General features: G+C 56.9%; 1 protein-coding gene and 2 long non-coding RNA genes across 3 annotated transcripts; 1 reads left to right on the top strand and 2 right to left on the bottom strand.

Moving 5' to 3' along the window:
- Nucleotides 1-793: 793 nt before the first annotated feature.
- ARRDC1 (arrestin domain containing 1) lies at nucleotides 794-8308 on the bottom strand. Its single transcript, XM_055336774.1, has 8 exons — nucleotides 8162-8308; nucleotides 3121-3231; nucleotides 2594-2644; nucleotides 2341-2495; nucleotides 1927-2109; nucleotides 1653-1829; nucleotides 1146-1581; nucleotides 794-1070 (listed from the first exon to the last, which is right to left on the bottom strand). The coding sequence occupies exons 1-8, from the start codon at nucleotides 8277-8279 to the stop codon at nucleotides 1006-1008; spliced, it is 1296 nt and encodes a 431-aa protein (XP_055192749.1). The 5' UTR covers nucleotides 8280-8308; the 3' UTR covers nucleotides 794-1005.
- A 281-nt stretch (nucleotides 8309-8589) lies between these two features.
- Nucleotides 8590-12327, top strand: LOC129511643 (uncharacterized). The gene is made up of 3 exons (XR_008664876.1): nucleotides 8590-8640; nucleotides 9954-10213; nucleotides 11696-12327. It is a non-coding gene; the product is annotated as an uncharacterized LOC129511643 (long non-coding RNA).
- LOC129511650 (uncharacterized) lies at nucleotides 11717-14444 on the bottom strand. Its single transcript, XR_008664877.1, has 3 exons — nucleotides 14424-14444; nucleotides 13954-14123; nucleotides 11717-11790 (listed from the first exon to the last, which is right to left on the bottom strand). It is a non-coding gene; the product is annotated as an uncharacterized LOC129511650 (long non-coding RNA).
- Between the last annotated feature and the right edge of the window lie 816 nt (nucleotides 14445-15260).

The raw sequence follows: 15260 nt of genomic DNA on the forward strand, positions 1-15260 counted from the left end.
TTAATTCCACCTCCAGTATTTTCCCAAAACACGTTCCAGGATCATTGGCCCCCTTGGGCATGTACAGGCCCTCCCCTCAGCCCTGGAACATCTGCAGGATCCTCCTTTGGGAAACATTGCTCTACCGAACCCTGACTTTATTTGTTCTTGGGTTCCTTGGATCCTAGACAACAGGCATTTGAAAGGGACCTCAGGAGCAGGCCTGGGCTTGTGTGTTCACCCTTGGATGGGAGACAAGCATCGATCGGTCTCCCTCAGAGCCAGACACGGCCGCCGTGGACTTGAGGCTTGAGTACAAGGGTAAGGGAACCCCACAAGGGGCAGGGACTTGGGCCAGCCCTCCTCCTTACCCCCCATGGGATTTCCTCTAGTGCAGGAGGTCTGAACCGCCACTCAGAACGATAGGTGCCAGATGGGCAAGCCCAAGGTGTGTCAATAAAACGTTACAGGGGTGGTCCTCTCCCCGTGTTACAAATACATTTTAAGTTAAACAAAGGCTCCACACACCTGCCAGCCCCGCTTGGAGGGTGCATCCTGAGGCAGAACCATGAGGATGAGTTAAAGGCACCCAGCCCACGCTGGTCCCGCTCCCCCAGCCAGTCTTCCAACCTAGACAGCTGGCAGGAAGAGGGGCCCAGAACCTAGGAGAGGGGCTGTGCCCCGGAGGGGGTGGGACAGCCCATAGGCAGGCTCCCAGGTCTGAAGGAAAGGAGACCAGAGCCAGGAGTGGGAAACGTGCCTGCGTACTGCACTGGGCAGGCAGGAGGAGGGTGGCCCAGAGGCCAGCCGGTGACCAGCTCTACAAACGAAGCACTTTATTTACATGGCATCTCTCTAGGCCCCAGGCCCCGGGGAGACGCTGGGCCCCGGGTGGAGGCTGAAAGGAGCAGCCGGGCAGTAGGGGTCCTGAGTGGGCCGGGTCAGGCCAGGAGTGAAGAAGGCACGAGGCCCTGGGTGCCTGGTCCCAGGACAAAGGTCAGCCCACCCGGAGAAGACAGCACAGGGTCAGCTCCTGGGCGTCAGGCTGGGATCTGCACCGCCACAGCTCTGCTCATAGGATGGTGGGGCTTCTGTGGGGAGAGAGTGAGGTCTGTGTGGAGCTCCTGGTGCCCTCTCCCCAACCAAGCCCCAGGCCCCTCACTCACCATAGGGATAGCCCCATGAGCTGTACTCTGGGGGCAGGATCAAGGTACTGGTGGTGGGCACTGGCCCTGCGGAACCCTCTGCAAAGTAGGGGACGGTGGCACCTGTGGAGATGCACAAGGGAGGGGGCAAGGGGTGGGGAGCAGGGCTGCCATCTTGAGGGCGGGGTTCAGGGGCACCGGGCATGGAGCCGAAGGTGGCAGGTAACAGCTGCTGTTGTGAGTGGCTCTTCGTAGAGAGAGAGACTGCATCTGCAAAATGGGGGCTGCTGGCTGCAGCCTCAGCCTCCTCCTGGGGCGGTGCTGAGGGCACCACAGGGATTGGGGCCCCAGGAGGCGGCCCTGGGCCCAGCCGGGGGCTCAGTGGGGCATGGTTCACAGCAATATTGCCGATGAAGACAGGGAGGGTCACGGTGGCTTCAGGCACCTTCAGGGAGACCTGGGGAGGATGGGAGAGTGAGGCGAGGCCGCCTGCCCCCTGCCCCGCCCCAGTCCCTGCGACCCTCGCACCTGTAGATAGTAGTCCACATGGATGAGGCTGCAGCCTGGCAGGGCTGACTGGGGCAGGGCAGGCACCAGGATCTGCTCTTGCCACTGTGCCCTCCTCCAGGCCTTCACGCCCGCACCCTCTACCTCTGCGATGGTCCGCACATCATAGATCCAGCGCTTGGCCTGGTAGGACACTTTCTAGCGAAAAGCCAGCCTGTGAGCCTGGGCAGGCCAGCCACCTACCCCTCTTCCAGCCCCACGGGGACAGGCCTTAACAGCCAGAGGAGGCTCTGACCTGCAGCAGACTGGCTACCACGGGGCTGGTGTCCTTGCCTGACTGGTTCTCGATGTCAGCCTGCAACCGCAGCACCTGCCCCACCACGTAGCCACGGAGGTCAGTGCTGGCAGTAAGGACCACACTGCCTGTCTTCACCAGCTTGTAGGAGAACCTCTTGGTAGTGGAGGCCACGTTGGGTTGCTTGAGAGAAGGAGAGTAATGAAGGGCCTTGGGGGTGTGGGCAGTTCAGGTCTCCCTCACCCCTGGACAAGCCCACTCAACCCCGATGTGCCCTGCCCCCAGACACAACACAGTCAGCTCAGGGCAGAGAAGCTGCTGCTGCTCTTCTAGATCCCGGCCACCTCGTCTTACCTGGGGAGAGGGCATCAGGGAAGGTGGGGAATACCTAGGAGACCATCACTCCCTCCTCACCTCGATGTCTGGGATGCTGTTCAGGTTCAGGGGACTCAAAATATAGAACACACGGCTACACTGGTGATCCTTGGAAAAACGTGGTGTGTCGATGGTGGCCCGCACCTGGTACACGATCTTCCCAAAGAGGCCCTCGAAGGATGTGGGTGCTGTGGCTGGAGAGAGAGCAGGGAATGGCACCCACTGTCCCCTGCTCCACCTCCTGTCTACCACCGTCTGCACCAGGCCTGGCCAGGCAAGGCTGGGCTCTTACCAGGAAGCAGGAACTGGAAGGGGAAGCTGTGTTCTCCAGCTGGCAGGCTCCCTGCAGAGACAAGAGGGGTGGGGGGGACTCAGGAGCCTTGAGGTGACGCCACCGGACAGAGGCCAGAAGCAGGCACTGCAGTGGGCCATCTCACACTGAGTGTGGCTCCTGGGTCTCCCAGCCTCTGCCTCCCGGTGCCACAGCAGCACGGGGCCGCAACCTGGGCCGAGGATGGGTTACAAGAGCTTGGCTTGGAGAGGAAAGGGGGACAGGGCTCTGCCAGGGGCCGGAGCCCACCCACACCCAGGAGATGTGGCCCCCTCAACCCCCCAGACCCTATCAGGCAATGCCCCATGCCTTCAGGCAGAGAAATACATCTGGTACAAAGCCCTTCCAGAGGGTGGGTCAGCACAGAGATCCCAGAAGCAAATGGGGAGCTGTGGTGGACAGACAGGCCCCACTCTCAACCAATGTCTGCCGTGGGGTGCCAGGGGCTCACTCAATGCAGCAGGGCAAGTGCAGGCTCCTGGACTCACCCTTGTCAGCCAGCGACAGAGCACTGTTGAAGTAAGCCTCCTCCACCACCCACGCGGCATCGTTGGCCTTGTTGGACACCCTGCAGGAACCCATGCAGGTCACCCGGATGGCTGCAAGGCAGGGGGATGGCATGAGTCCAGGCAGCCACAGGCCTGGGCCCCTCCCTGCCCCCATCACAGAGATTCAGGTAGAGCTCGCAGCACCAAGGGGCGTTGGGCCTCTGATGGGCCCACAAATGGCCTGTGCCCTGCAGAGGATACCTCTATCCATTCCACATTTGGGGGTAGTCCCAGGGAGCCAGGGTGATAAGGCACAGAGGCAGATCTGTCCTGAAGTCCAGAACAGGAGGGCCCCAGCAGTCACCCAGATGTCCCACACAATCCCCCACCTGGTAACTTTGGTTCCCAGCCACCCTGGGCCCAGCAGACCTGTGGAAACTCAGCTCCCTACAAGGGATGCTTGGGGCACCAATGACGACAAAAGCCTATGAACTGCCAACCTCACTACATGTGGCCTCACTGGCAAGTCAACCAGGCTGGGAGGTGCCTCTTCACGCTCCAGGAAGCTAACTGTTAGCCTTCAGGATGCAGGAATGTGGTCAGACCTGCCCGAGCTGATGAGTACCCAACAGTCTGGCACACCCTTGACTTCCGGACCAGTCCTGCCCACAAGGGCCGAGGTCCTCTGCCCTACTCGCTGGTGGAAACGCCTAGATTAGGCCTGTTTGCAGTGGAGGTCGCCACCACCTTTCTGTGGTCAGGAACTCAAACTCCCCACTCCAGGGGACACAAGCCCAGAGAGCACTGTGGCCAGAGGCTCTGGCTGGACAACCAGGGGAGACAGCACAGCTGGGGCAGCCGAGGCTCAGTGCTGAGTAGCCCCGGATGGCCCGGCAGCTCCACCCCGCCAATAACTGCAGGCTTAAGACAAGGCCAAAGACACCAGCCTGCCTACCCAGCCTCTCCCTGCCATCCCCTGACATGATGGTCAGCTGAGAAGCAGGGCACTTGGAATCCAACACCTTCTGACAGAGCCACTTAGTGGGAGGAACCCAGGATCCCAAGTGCCCAGGGCCAGCCTCACCAGACATGTGCAGTCTCCCCAGGCCAGCCTCACCCCGACCAAGCAAGCCTCCTGCTGGCCACTCACGGACCTTCAGGCTCTCCCCCAGGGAGCCCTGACTTGTCCTGCACGCCCCCCCGGCACCGCGCCCGTGACTAGACCCCAGCCCAGATTTCTAACCCACACCCCATCAGCTGTCCCCTCCCAAGGCCAGACCCAAACTGCTCCCACCCCACAGATCTGAGACACCTGTGGTGCTCCCACAGGCTCCCGCAGCCCCAGAGGAACACAGTGGGGTGGGCTGGATAAGAGAGGGGATGCGTGGCAATCCAGATGCCACAGCAGTCTACACTCCCCACAGAGGCGGGAGGGTGCCCTCCACCTTGGAGCTGGCTGCCCTGCGAATTCTGGGACCCAAAGGAATTTGGCACTCCCCAGACTGATGGGCCAAGTGCCAGCTGAAAACCGTCAGGTGACTTCAGTGGATGATGTAGAGAGCCGAAGCCTCAACCTGCCCATCTCTGTCCAAATTCCCAATCCACGACGCCAGGAGCCATGATGAAACGGTTGCTTTAAGCCACTTAGTCTAGGGGTGGTTTGTCATAAGAGTGGCACAGCAGCAAACGACAGAAACAGACACCCCACCTCGGAAGACACCAGAGAAACTCAGACGAGTTATCATTTTACCCTATCCGATTGCCAAATATTAAATATTCTGACTAGTGTTGGAGAGGAGATAGAAAAACACAATCTTTATAGCAATCACACCATGAGCTGCTACCAGGGCCCTGGCAAAGCAACAGGAGGATCTGCTGGGACCTTACACACTCAAACACACGCACACATGCACACACACACCAGAGTACCCACAGTTCTCAGAACCCACCCTGTCTACCCAGGAGCTGTGAGCAACCTGTCTGTAACAACAAATTATCCAGGCACAGCCCACATGTCCAATGGCAGGGAGGCTAAGACTGTCACCCATCCAACCCGAAAACGGCCCCCAGAATTCAGGTGCACATGACACGGGGTCATCTGATCTCAGAAACACAAATGGTATCAGCCTCCCCTCAGGGTATCCCAGAGGGGCCCAAGTCCTAAGACGTTCCCAAGGCCCAGGCAGGGGGCCCCTCTGCACACACTGAAGGCCCTGTGGTGACCTGAATGAGCAGCTTCCAATCACTGTCTTGGAGTCAAATGGCCATTCTGTCCACTCTCCTCCACAGGGGGACTGTGGAGGCAGGGGGAGGGACACACACAGCAGGACTGTCCCTCCTACCCCATGCAAGGGAGATGCGCTCCTGCAGGGGAGCAGGCCCATGGCACCAGCATGTGTGTCCCGTGTGTCTGTGTGTCCTGTGTGTGTCTGTGTGTCCCATGTGGGTCTATGTGTGTCCCATGGCTCAGCCACAGGACCGGGCAGGGGCAGGGGGGGGTACGTGTTCTGGTCAGATGCACCCTCCAGCACACAGCAACATGCCCTGAGGTAGCATCTGGGTTTAAAGGTGTTTCAGTTCTAAGAGTGCTTGGATGCACCAAATGGATACGCGTCCATCTGCAGGTCTGTGGCCACTGCAGTTCTCTAAGGAACATCATCATGTGGACTGTGCTCCAGGGTAACTTCTGGAACCTTCTGCTCCAGCCAGCACTCCCCTGTCCCTTGCACCATCTGCCATCTGACCAAGAAGACCTCTGCTCATTCCTCATCCTGGCCCGCTAGATCTCACACACCTCAGCTCCCCCAGACCTGGAGCAGCCCAGCCTTTGCCACATCTTTTCACTACAGCTCCGGCTGTGAGGCATTTCCATCTGTCCTGTCCCCAAGTCCAAAACGTGAGAACAGCAGCAGTACTCTGTCCCAGGGTTGCTCTGAGAGTTCAGAGCTGGTCCACGGCAGGTGGGGAGAATGGTGTCTGCCCCACAGTGAGAGCTCAGGGTGATGGCAGAGCCAGGGACTGAAAGCTGCTGTCGTCTGGGCCCCACCTGCCCTCAATGCCTGCCCTTGAGAGCAGAGCACAGGGCACTCCTGCAGGACCCCCAGCCTCAGGCTTGGCTGGACCTGGGCTTCAGGAAACCGACTCCTTCCACAGCTTTCTCCTGCATTAGCTCCAGGGGCAGCCAGTGTTCTCATGGTTGAGTGCAAACCATCTCTGTCCCCTGTCAGACAAGGAGTTAGCGGGCACGACTAGGAGCCACCCAGGGAAGGCCTGGGCCTCCCCACCTCCACGTCCTCCTAGAGTGATGGAGGGCCTCCCTGTTGCATCACTGGCTGGTGTAGGAGCTCAACAGGTATCTTCTGAATGAAACAAAGAAAGAAGAACCGTGGTCTTTCCTTTTCCAAACCCAAGCAGGGCTGAAAGAAACCCCAGAATGGCCTCGGTATCAGCGATCCGTCTATGCCCCAGGGGACAATCTGAATAATAACTGTTCTGGCTCAGAGTCTTAATCCATTGATTCTTCAGCCTATGCCCCCATCTTCCCTCCCCTATTCAGCAGCTCAGCCAGCACATTTACAGTGGGGACCCTCAGCAGGGGCTCCCTCAGCATCCTGTGGCCCAACCATCCATTCACCCACATCTCACCTACCTCATGGAAGCTGAGGGACTCTGCGCAGGCCAGGCCATCCCTCCACACTGGTCAGTAGCGGTTTGTTTGCCCTGGGCCCCAGCTGCGGAAGCATGACTGCGCGGATGAGCCATTTCTGCCATCCCTCTAGCCACAAGCCTACTCCTCCTTCCTGTGCCCTGGGCTCTCCCCTCAGTCCCATCTCACTTCTCATCTCTCACTTGTACCCCAGGGAAGAGCTGCACCATCACTGCTGTGCCCTCTGCCACAACCATAACTACCCCACCCAAACCCCAAGCTCCAACTGAGGACACAGGAAAGCAAGTGAGTCATCAGGAGGAGGCCCCACAAGGCTGGACACCTGACCAGAGGTACCTTTACCCACTCAGCTTCTTCCTAGACCCTGTGGCCTCAAACATGTCAAAGTCAGGAGTCAGACTCATCAGGACAAGGGCATTCTCAGCAGGCACCAGAAGGACTGACCGGTCCACCATGCAAGGACTCAGAGGATCTAAAGTCCAGAGGGATGCCTGATGGTTATGGCTTTGGCCAAGCATGCCAAGGTGGAGCAGCAGTCCAGTGGGAGCAGAACCAGCAACCAGGCAGAGAGTCCCTGGGGTGTAGTTTTGCCCACTGCACCCTGAGGGCTGAGCCTTGAAGTCCCATTCAGGGCCTTGTCCACACGTCAGAAGGCAAATAAGGCCAGCACCTGCACAGAGCCCTAGCGAGGGCCACAGCAGCAACCTGACTCCCGGTCCCCAAGTCCCAGATGTCTGCACCAGCAAAAGGCCTCGGGTTCAGCTCCTAGATGCTCACTGGGATGACCAAGGCCCTCCGAGCTTGCCAGGCCAGGCCTTAGCCTGGGTGGAAGCAGGTGCGTCGGGGGGACCATGAGGATTGAGTGGCTGCGCCAGGGACCTGGGGGTGTGGGAGAGAAAGCCCAGCGTGGGCCAGGCTCCAGGTGAGGGCCCAGCAGGTGCAGGGCGCAGCGAACCCTGCAGACCCGACAGTGCGTCTGTCCGTGTCAGAGTGGCCTTCGTAAGGTGGGCAAGATCTAAATCTCCGCCCCCGACTCTGGCCGACCCCAGGGGGAGAGAACAGGAAGGACACATGCGGAAGAACTGAGCCACCCTGGCATCATTGCCCCGCCCCAACGGCCAGCAGCCACCCACCCCGGCCAGTATGCGCCGCCCGGCCGCCGCACCCCAGCCCTGCCTGCCGGCGGCGGGGCCCAAGACTCCCCAGGCGGGCAGGAAGGGAAGGGCGGGGGCGGCAAGAGGCGCCTCCAGCTCCGCGGGCCCCGGCCGAGCGCCACCGGCTGCCGCTTCCGGGAGCGCCGGCCCCGCCGCAGGTGCTGCGCGGCCACCTGAGCCCCGCCGGCCCGGCCCTCCCCAGAGAAGCCCCCGCGCCCACCTCGGAAGGGCAGCGGCGCCCCCAGGCGCACGCGCACGGCCCCCACCAGCGGCTCTCCGGGGCTGTAGACGACGCGACCGTGGCTCAGGCAGACCTCGAAGAGCTGCACCCGCCCCATGCCGCCGCCCTGAGCGGGCGGCCGCGCACTGACGCCCCCTCCCGCCGCCGCGCTCCCAGCCCCGCCCTCCAGGGCCCGCCCCCTCCAGGGCCCGCCCCTCGCCGGGCCCGCCCCCCCACCGTCCCTGGCCCGTCCCGCCCCCAGAGTCCCCTTCCTATCCCCGCCCGCCCCCAGCACCGGGCTCCCGCCCCCTCGCCCCCGCCCCATCTCCCTCCCCATCTCCCTCCCCTGCACCAACTCCCGGCCCGCCCACGGGTGGAGGTCGGCCCGGCGCACGGGCGCCGCCTGCTGCTCGGGGCAGAGCGGCTGACTCACCTGTCTAAGGGCGCCCCGCGCCGGCGCGCCTCCCCAGTCCTGCCAGGTATCGGCGTGCTCGCTGCGGAGGGCCGCCCCGCGTCGCTCGGGTTGGGGGGGTAGAACCTCGCGGGGGCGGGCCCCCCAGCGCCCAGAGTCCTCTTCCCTATGGGCGGGTCGGGCCCCTGCGGTGGGCGACGAGTGGACCCGGGGGTTCGCGAGACTCGCGCGGAGGCCGCGAACCGGAGCCCCCAGCCCCGAAGATGTGGGTCCCCGACTGTGCAAGCGGCGTCCGGGGGGTGGAGGTGAGAGAGGAGGGACCCCCTCTGACCTGCGGGATCTGGGATCTGGGAGGGCTTGAGGAGCGGGAACCCGCGGTTTTGGGGCCCGAGAGGGAGCGCAGCGAGGGAGCGCGATGCTTGCGCGGGGTATCCTTGCGCCGCGAGCGCCTGAAGGAGGACGCGTAGTCTTTGTATCTAGACTGGCTTGGAGATAAATTGGGGATGGGACAAAGTCACCACGAGCAGATTACAGGACGCGCATTAAGTAGGTGTCCGCACGAGTGTGAGGAAGACAAAGGACCACAGATTGGCAGGCCCCGGTTTGGAGAGGGTGACTCAAATCAGAGCGCTGATGACACCGAGAGTTTGGGGTGAAAGCCACAGAAACCGGATCTAGCCCTGCAGCAAAAGGAGAGGGGTTCGTAGGCTGGAGGGATCCCACGGGGCCAGACTGAGACAGAGGAGGGCCCTGGGGGGCCAGGAGCGTGCAGCCAGCTCCAGGCCCCACCTGGCTCGCTGGGGACTCAGGTGTTGGGAGTGTGGGGAGGGGTCTGATTGGCCGCACTTAAGATATTTGCCTGTCAGTACCATGGAAATGGAGGGATTCCCCCGAACTAGGAGTTCAGGGTGCCTGTGGGCCTGGGGAGGATTGTGGAGAACCCATAAATGCCCAAGTCCACAGCACAAGTCAAGAAGGGAGCGTTCAGGGAAAGAGCGAGATCTTTGTGTTGGCTGCACTAAGATAAAGGTGAGAAACTGGAACCGACCCCCCAAGTCAGCTTGGTTACCCACCATCCCCTGTCCTGGAAAACTCTGCTGTGCTCTCACTTATGGTGTCTGCGCAAACATGCTCTCCTCTCAGCTGTAGATGTTTGTTTTCACACACAGACACCCCACCCCAGGTCTGGGCCTGGAGTGTGTGCCCTCCTGACTCAGAACAACTTCCAAACCAAGGGCTCCCAGCTTTAACTCATTTTCTCAGACTGGTAATCCACCTGCTGCACCGTTACTGTCATCTTCAAAGCCCGGGTCAGCCCCCCTTATTTTTTGGTGATTTCAGCTCCTGACTCTGTCATTGTCTCCAATACCACTGTTGCAGGAATTCTCAGTGCCTCCAGAATCCACGTGGGTGATCCTTCCAACCCCTTGCCTTCTTAAAAGGCGCCTGGGATTGTTTTAATCAGGTATGAAAAGGTGACAGACGCAGAGACAACTGCCTTGAAAGAAGAGTTTAGAACTGACCCAAGAGGAGTGGGCACAAGGAAGTACCAGGACTGGGCAGGAGGCTGAATTTGCCAGGAGAGAGCACAGCCCAGAGCCTTTGTGGTGTCTTCTGTGAAAAGGAGTGGGTGCAGCAAGGTAGGCAAGTTTGGACAAGCTTAGGATAAGATGGGTTTGAATAATTCCGGTGGCCTCAGGGCTGCAGAGGTGGTCTCTAATTGTCGGGTACCTGGCCCCATGGTGATTTAGGACAGGGGAATATTGATGTGTGTTTGATAAAGGTATCTGAGGATCTGACTTCTGGGTTGGTTGTTTTGCATGTGAAAGGTGTGGTCCAGGGCAGGCCAGTTACTATTTCTAAGAATTAGTTAAGTCTGGAAGTGGCAGCCTCTCCCCAGTCAGCAAGGCCCCCAAAATGAACAAGCATCATAAGATACAGAAAATAACAACATGATCAACTAAGCTTTTGTTCCCAGGACTCCTCTCCAAGAACCTTCCCTGTCCTGCCCTGTCCTACTGCTTCCTTAGTTGGTCTACAAAGATGTCTGGCAACAACTTGCCCTATCCCTTTACATTCATGCTGTTCCTCCCATCAGGAGGGAGGCTCTTTCCCCTCCTGTTGAATCTGGGCTAGCCTCTTGACTTGACTGGCAGAGCTGCAATGAAAGACATGCCTTATAGGTTGCAGGTTCTGACGAGGCCTTGCAGCTTGTCCGCATTCTCTCAGAGTCCTGAGCTACCTTTTCAAAAGATCACAGAGAGAGAAAGAATGCCTGCCTGGGGAGTGAAATCCTCTCAGGCTGCCTGCTTTACTCACTTACATACCCCAATAACTGCAACTGTAGGAGTGACCCAAATCACCTTGATTTATTACTTATTCTGAAAATCAGGCTGCACTTTTCCACTCTGGGTGGGGTGTGTTAAGGGCAGAATGTCCAAGATCGCTCTTTTCACTGACCTGTCTGATGCCTCGACTGAGGCTGGCTAGGTGTCTCTTCCATGAGGCCTGTCCACATGGCTAGTTTGGGGTCCTGCACAGCATGATGGTCTCCAGACAATGAGGCTGAGTACCTGACAGCAAGCCCCCTATAGAGAGGAAGTTGAAGCTGCCAATCCTCAGGCCTGGACTGAGAAGTCCCAGAACTTTCCACCACATTTAAGTGCGTTAAAACAGTTACAGGACCAACATGGGTGATGCATCACACATAGGGAGGGAACTAGGACAATCTGAGACAATCTGCCACACCAGCCAACTGCAGAAGAACCAACCACCTGAGCCCAAGTTAGATTGCAGAATCACAAGAAAATACAGTTGGGTTTTGGTTGTTTTTGTTTGTTTGTTCGTTTGTTTTAGGATTTTATTTGTTTGAGAAAGAGTGAGAGATCACAAGCCAGGGGAGCAGGGAGCTTGATCCCAGGGTCCGGGAATCATGACCTGAGCCAAAGGCAGACACATAACTGACTGAGCCACCCAGGCGCCCAAAAATAAAGTTGTTTTGAACCACTGCATTTTGGGTGGTTAATTATGCAACAAAATAGATAGCTGGGACAGAAATTGGTACTTAGAAGTGAGATACTGCCATAATAAAATTCTAAAATCTGGCACTGACTTTGGAGCAGGCAGCAGGTGGACACTGGCAGCAAGAACTTTGCTGATGGAGGCTGGATGAGGGAGGCCATGTTCAGAATCGGCATGAAGATGGTGAGCCTACGGCCTGTGGAAACAAGGAAAGTGGAAACTGTGTCTAAGGATCTGATTTTCCTGGCAGGGAACTTTAAGGCCAGTTGGCTTTTTTCAGTTAGGCTAAAGTGAAATAAAAGAATTAAAGACGTAACTTGCATGTTCTGGCATAACCTAGAGGAACTATTTCCAATCCAGGTCTTGCTGAGGTAGAAAGTCAGAACTCTTTCTCATTTCTAGCCTTCCCAACTAGCAAAAAAATTCTGAAGGTAAGAAATGGCATCATGGTGAAGATTAAATCCAGGGCACTGCCAGCAAAACATGAAAGTAAATTCAAGGGTATGGTTCTATGATCCTTGTTAAGACTTCTGAGCCTTTCAGGAGGGAGTGGGGAATCCTTGTAGACTTCATCAGCCTGTCAAAAGGGCTTCTAAGAGTCTTGACGTTGTCCCACAGCACCTGACTCATGGCCACCGGACCGAAGAGCCTTCTTCTCAAAAACATTTGCAGCATAGCTTTTGTTTAGTGAAACCAGTTACTATTTGATATATAGAAAATCCATATTTTAAGGGGTGTATCTGCTTGAACTTTAATGTAAAATGGACAACGTTTGAAATAAAAGAGGGATCTGGGCTCTTTCTTTCTTTTTTTTTTTTAAGATTTTATTTATTCATGATAGACACAGAGGACAGAGGGAGAGAGAGGCAGAGACACAGGCAGAGGGAGAAGCAGGCTCCATGCAGGGAGCCCGACATGGGACTCAATCCCGGGACTCCAGGATCACGCCCTGGGCCAAAGGCAGGCCCTGAACCACTGAGCCACCCAGGGATCCCCTGGGCTCTTACTTTCTACTGTCAGGAAGCAGACCAACGAAGCCACTCAGCTGCAAACACAGGCCATTTCCTATGGAAAGGGGGTCACTGCACATGCGGGGTCCAGTGCCCAGAGTGAGGAACCCCAAACACTGACAACAGTACCCAAGGGAGCCACTTACAGGGAGCAGACAAGCCCTGATCCAGGAATATTGTGACAGGCGTTAGCTGGATTCCAAAATTGCTGTGGACCAGTGACTAAGGGTATACCCCCGCCCTTTTTTTAAAGATTGTATATATTCATGAGACACACAGAGAGAGAGAGAGGCAGAGACACAGGCAGAGGGAGAAGCAGGCTCCATTCAGGGAGCCCAATGCAGGACTCGATCCCAGGACCAGGATCACGCCCTGAGTGGAAGGCAGACGCCCAACCGCTGAGCCCCCCAGGGATTCCTATACTCCCCCTTTTTGAACAGGATGTCTGCTCACTTGTACTGTGTGCTTCAGCACTAAATGTTGGGTGTTGGGGGGCAGATAATGTGCCCTTGGAGCAAAAAGGGCCACACCCAATGTGCCTCATCCACCTGGGCCTGTTGCACATAACAATATACTGGACTCCAAGCCTAATGTCTTGATGAGATGGTGATCCTGGAGTCACTTGTGAGGTGCGCTCTTCAAGAGGGAGGAACATGAATCATTAGAGCCCAGAGGATGGACTAGGGCAGGCCGTTCGTTCCACTAGTGGTCCCCCCCTGTGAACCACACTTATGGACAGACTTCCTACACTGACTTTGGGCTTGCCTGGTGACCTGCTTTGGTCAGTGGTGTACTAGCAAGAATGATTCAAGTGGAGGTCCAATAAATGCGTGCACAGTAGGACTTTGTCACTCAAAGCACAGCCTCCAGTTATCCTGCCTGGCCCTGCAGGAACCCTGAATAATGAGGCGTCACTCAAAGGCAAGTCAGCTAGAAAAGAAATTAGATGCTCCAGTGAGTTCCCAGCCAAGGGCAACCAAAGGAGGAAAGTTGGCTGACACCATGTGGAACAGAAGACCCCCAATCATAGAATTGCAAAAAATCATGAATCATTGTTGTCTTAAGCTAGTAGGTTTTGGAGTGGTTGGGTTGCACGGAAGCCTACAGTCATCACCAAGCTGCAGCCCTTGTGGTCTCAGGCCCACACATCTCTGGCTATCATCTCCTGTCCTGCTAGCCCACTCTCTCTAGCACCCCGACTCCTGCAATCCGTAGGACCCTCCTGGGAACTCCAACCCATTGGCCTCACCCCTCTGTTGTCCTCTCTCCTTTCCTCTTTTGGCATTCTCACCGCTGTGAGGCAAGCATCCGGGCCAGAACCCATACCCACCCCTCCTCTTTCTCCTTACCTTCTCTGCGGCAGTCTACGCAGGCTGGGGAAGTCATCCTAAACACCACTGGGCCGTCCTGCTGCCTTTTCCTGCTTCTCTTCCAGCCAGTCCCATCACTCCTGCACCCCTCTCCTTGCACTGCCAACGTTTGCTCCCCTGTGGTCACTTTCAAAGGATGACTTCGTTTTCTACTTAGGTGAGAAAGTAGAAAGTTCTCACAAGTGGAGAACTCCCTCAAAGTCCTAACTCCACACCCATTTGCCTCCCAGAAACCTTACACCAGCCTCTCTTTCCTACTATGCTGGGCCACCCACAATCCTACCTACCTCTCCAGCCCTCCCCTCGCCCAGGTTCTCCTCTATGGGACCATTCCTACTGGTGAGCAAACATGCCATCTCCTCTCCCTATATAAAACCAACAGTCTCTCCACTTCCCTTCCCTTTCCAATTTTGGCCCCATTTCTCTGCTCCTGTTTTTAGCAAAAACACCTGAGAAGCGTTGTCTGTCTCACTGCCTCCAACCTTCTTCCTTTTAACCGGTCAGTTGTATGTAGTTTGCCATCACTCCATCAAGCGCTGTCCTCGTCAAGGCTGCTGGTGTCCTCATGGTGCTCAGCTACTAATTCCAGACTCCAACGGTACAGGACCAAAGGGCAGCACCCAACACAGCAGACGCCTCTTTCACATGCAGCCTTCACTTGGCTCCCAGGCTACTGCCCTCTTCTGGTTTTCTTTCTTTTTTTTTTTTTTTTTTTTTCTCCTGGTTTTCCTCTTACCTGACACCTCCCTCTTCATGGTCTGCTCCTCCTTTCAGCCTCTCTTTCCCCTTAATAAGGGAGTATCCATCCAGGCTGTCTTTGACTTCTCTTCGCTGTCTGCATTTTCATCTGATGTGATCTCATCCAGTTGGCTTTTAAACAAGTGTGCTAATGAATGCCAAATTTATACCCCAGGCTGGAGTGCTCCCTTTAACTCTGTCCTCATACAGTCAACTGCTTGGCAGCCTGAATGCGTAACATGAACAAGAAATTCATGTTTATTTTGCTAAGCTGCTGAGAACATAGGATTGTCACTGAAGCATAAACAGGTTTAAGCGGACTGCTACAGAAGACTGGCCCCGCACATCCAAACACCACCATCACCCCCTGACTAGCTGCTGTATTCACTGGCTCCACAGCCTTCCTGCTTCCAGTCTTCCCCCTAAACTACTGTGCCCCTCAGCCAGCCTGGCTCATGGAAAAGCTGCTCTATTCAAATTCTCCAACCGCCTCCCTTTGCTAAGTATAGAAATCAACGTTCTTCTAAGAGCCTACTAACCACCACCCT

Source organism: Nyctereutes procyonoides, unplaced genomic scaffold, assembly GCF_905146905.1.
Source record: "Nyctereutes procyonoides isolate TBG_1078 unplaced genomic scaffold, NYPRO_anot_genome, whole genome shotgun sequence".
NCBI classification, from domain to species: Eukaryota; Metazoa; Chordata; class Mammalia; order Carnivora; family Canidae; genus Nyctereutes; species Nyctereutes procyonoides.